The following is a 2,870-nucleotide window of genomic DNA, read 5'->3' on the forward strand; positions in this document are numbered from 1 at the left end:
GACGAGTTTGCGAGGGTATCTGTGATTCAAGCAGAGACTGATTTGGAAGCAAACGAGAGAAGAAAACATCTGTGCAAGAAGCATTAGATCTCAGAGCACAAACAAAGATTTGATGGAGAAGAGAAAATATTTGAGAAGGAGGAGAAGTTTTGAATGTGAGCAATATAAAGTTTTTTGTGTGCAAGTAGAAGGAATCCTGCTCTCAAATAAAAAATGTGTGCTCTTGGTTTTTTGGCAGCAAAATCCCCTAGACACCTCAGCTGATTCCTCTCAGTGTGGAGGAAAATGTGCGATACTCTTCCTGGATGGCCGAGCTCTCCATGTTATCTCTAAGGACGTACCTAGGTACCCAGTGGAGAGAGCTTAGTTCAGGAGCTTGTATCCAGGATGTTGTTCTTTTGGGCATGATCCAGATTTCAGGACCAAAGGAGATGGTAGGAACATAGACCAATCAGTTAATCAAGAGATTTGCCTGTTGGCTCCATTCTGGCTTCACCACAACAGACTGGTGCACGGTCCGTCTGTCGATCTCCCAATCATTGAACTGAGGGTGCCATCTTTTCTTCCTAGGGTCTTTCTGGGGTTTGTTTATTCTTCCTCTGCATTTATGGAATCTCTTTGGGTACTCTGGCTTCTCTAAATTACCCTTAGGTGTGTGTGAGTGCATGTTTGCATGTCTCTGTTTCCCTGTGACAGACTGACTAACCTGCCTTAAATCCATGGGTTGGTGGAGAAGTGCATCATCCCCACGATGACCCTGACTGATAAGCAGATCAAGATGGATGAATGGTTGCTTTACATATTTGATGTCAAATTATTTCAGGACTAAAAGCTTAGAGTTATCTGTTCTTTCCTGTGATGCTTAATAAAGACACAAGTTTACTATGAATTCATGCCAAAAAGTTTTAAAAATGGTCACTCATGGATGGATGGATGGACGGACGGACGGACGGACGGATATGGCACTCCCAATTCCATCCTTCCTGATTTCTGCAACAGCCTTCTTGCCTGTCTAATAAATACTAACAGTATTGAACCTATTGCATATTTTTGTAAGGATAAGTTTAGATTTAATTCACTTTTCTCTTATGGCAAAGATCATATATTACTTGTTCTGCATCTCCAATATCGATAAAAGAAAAGCAGGTGTGCTGCTCTGACATTATAAAGTGGGCTTTCAGTACCTGCAAGAACTCAGTGCCAGGTTGCTGTAGAAGCTTCACGGTTCTTCCCCCTGCTGTGGTCTGTCCTCGACCATCATGCCAAGTTAGGTTCCCACCTGTCCGTCGACTCAGCTGGTGTTTGAAGTCCTCAGGCAGAGCCCTATACTCCACAGCGGGCCTGCAAAAACTGAAACTGGAAGCAGCTAGAGAGAGGGGAGGGGCAAGAGAGAGGGAAACCATCAGATAACATTTAAAACTCTGCGTGACTTCTAAACAAAAGCCAGCACACACTATTATGGGTTGACGTCATTATACAATACCTCCTTTGACCTAGGCTATTTACTCTAAGCATGCCTTTGATATCCAGTGCTCAGGTGGTTTAATTACCTATAGCAAAGGGTTGGTAGACAGATGTCAGAGCTGAGAGACGAGCCAATTTCTCATCATTACCAGGAGGCCTGCAGGCAGAGATCCAAGCCCCCTCAACAGCAGGTGGCTTCTCCACATCCAGTAATTAAAAGAGCGTGGAACTACAGTAAACATGCTGTAACTGGCACAGATCCTGGCACAAAGCCGGGGGGTCATTAGGGATTCATGAGCCAGATTGGACGAATTTCCTCACTTTGAAAAATATGTGTGCAGTTGTGTGAGTGCATTTGTGCGAGTTTGCGGTATATAAAGTTGACCGAGCCAATTTAAAAGAATCGCAGAAGAAGTGCTGGGCTCTGAGCAGATGAAAGAGTGACTTGGCGAGATTTTTTAGGGGTCTGTCTTTCCTCTCTGTCATCCAGGATCTCCTGCTGTGCAGCAGGGCTGACCAAGTTGGTCATTAAGGGCATCCCTGCATCTTCAGGTTGTTGTAAAGAAAACTGCGTGTGATTTCTGTCTCTTTGAAGCTTTGCTAAAATTCATGTACTAGCTCAAGGTGATTCTCAGTCAGACTGCTTCTGTTAACCTTAATACTCCCCTTTCACCACTGTAAAACATAATTAAAACCATTTGTTACCTTTTTTCCCCCTTTTGATACCCCCCTTATTTTTTTCTCTCTGTCTCTGTGAAAGGAAAAGATCCTCATTAACCAAGCAGTCAAAGTGCTTGTTCAGAGAGCAAACATTTTCCATGCAGCCTGTCTGCTATTTGTTTTTCATGTAGTGAGTTTAAATCTGCTCCTGCTTAACTTTGACATTAAAAACAGTTTCGACATCTCAGATATCTTAGATCGGCATTTTTTTTTATCTGGAGGTGGTTGAGGAGTATAAATACCTTGATGTTAACTCGGACAGCAAACTAGACTGGTAACATAACTTAAGGGTACAGTGGAGGTTTTTTTATTTTTTTAGGTGGATTATCTAAATAAGTGGTCCTCCTAATTGTCAATCATTCTGATATGTTTACGTAAGGCCGTCCTACGCGCTCGTCCCCATTTTCACTTACCGATGGTGAGTCTAACATAGTGGAAAAATTGCAAATCTTCTTTTGGAAAGTAAGCTTGTATGAGCGATGCAAATAGCAACTTTTAAACAGAGCATGCACCAGTGTTAATTTCGTCAACCGGAACGATGGGGAAAATATTTCATCAACGCCCTGTTTTCCCGTGACGAAGACGAGCCGATGACCCACAAAAAATGGCTTCCAGAAAATAAAAATATGAAGAGAATAAAAAATTATTTTCGTTAATGAGACTAAGACTAGACGAAATTTACAAAC

The 2,870-nt window shown here is 42.3% G+C and overlaps 1 protein-coding gene across 1 annotated transcript in view; it reads right to left on the reverse strand.

Moving 5' to 3' along the window:
* The window catches only part of LOC107095944 (sterile alpha motif domain-containing protein 10-like), a 25,364-nt gene that overhangs the window by 18,995 nt on the left and 3,499 nt on the right, over nucleotides 1-2,870 (reverse strand). Inside the window, exon 2 of the mRNA XM_015392335.1 lies at nucleotides 1,185-1,366. Within this exon, the coding sequence (XP_015247821.1) occupies nucleotides 1,185-1,366 (182 nt within the window). The remainder of the gene's footprint in view (nucleotides 1-1,184; nucleotides 1,367-2,870) is intronic.

Source organism: Cyprinodon variegatus, unplaced genomic scaffold (genome assembly GCF_000732505.1).
Source record: "Cyprinodon variegatus isolate N-32 unplaced genomic scaffold, C_variegatus-1.0 Scaffold587, whole genome shotgun sequence".
Taxonomy (NCBI): domain Eukaryota; kingdom Metazoa; phylum Chordata; class Actinopteri; order Cyprinodontiformes; family Cyprinodontidae; genus Cyprinodon; species Cyprinodon variegatus.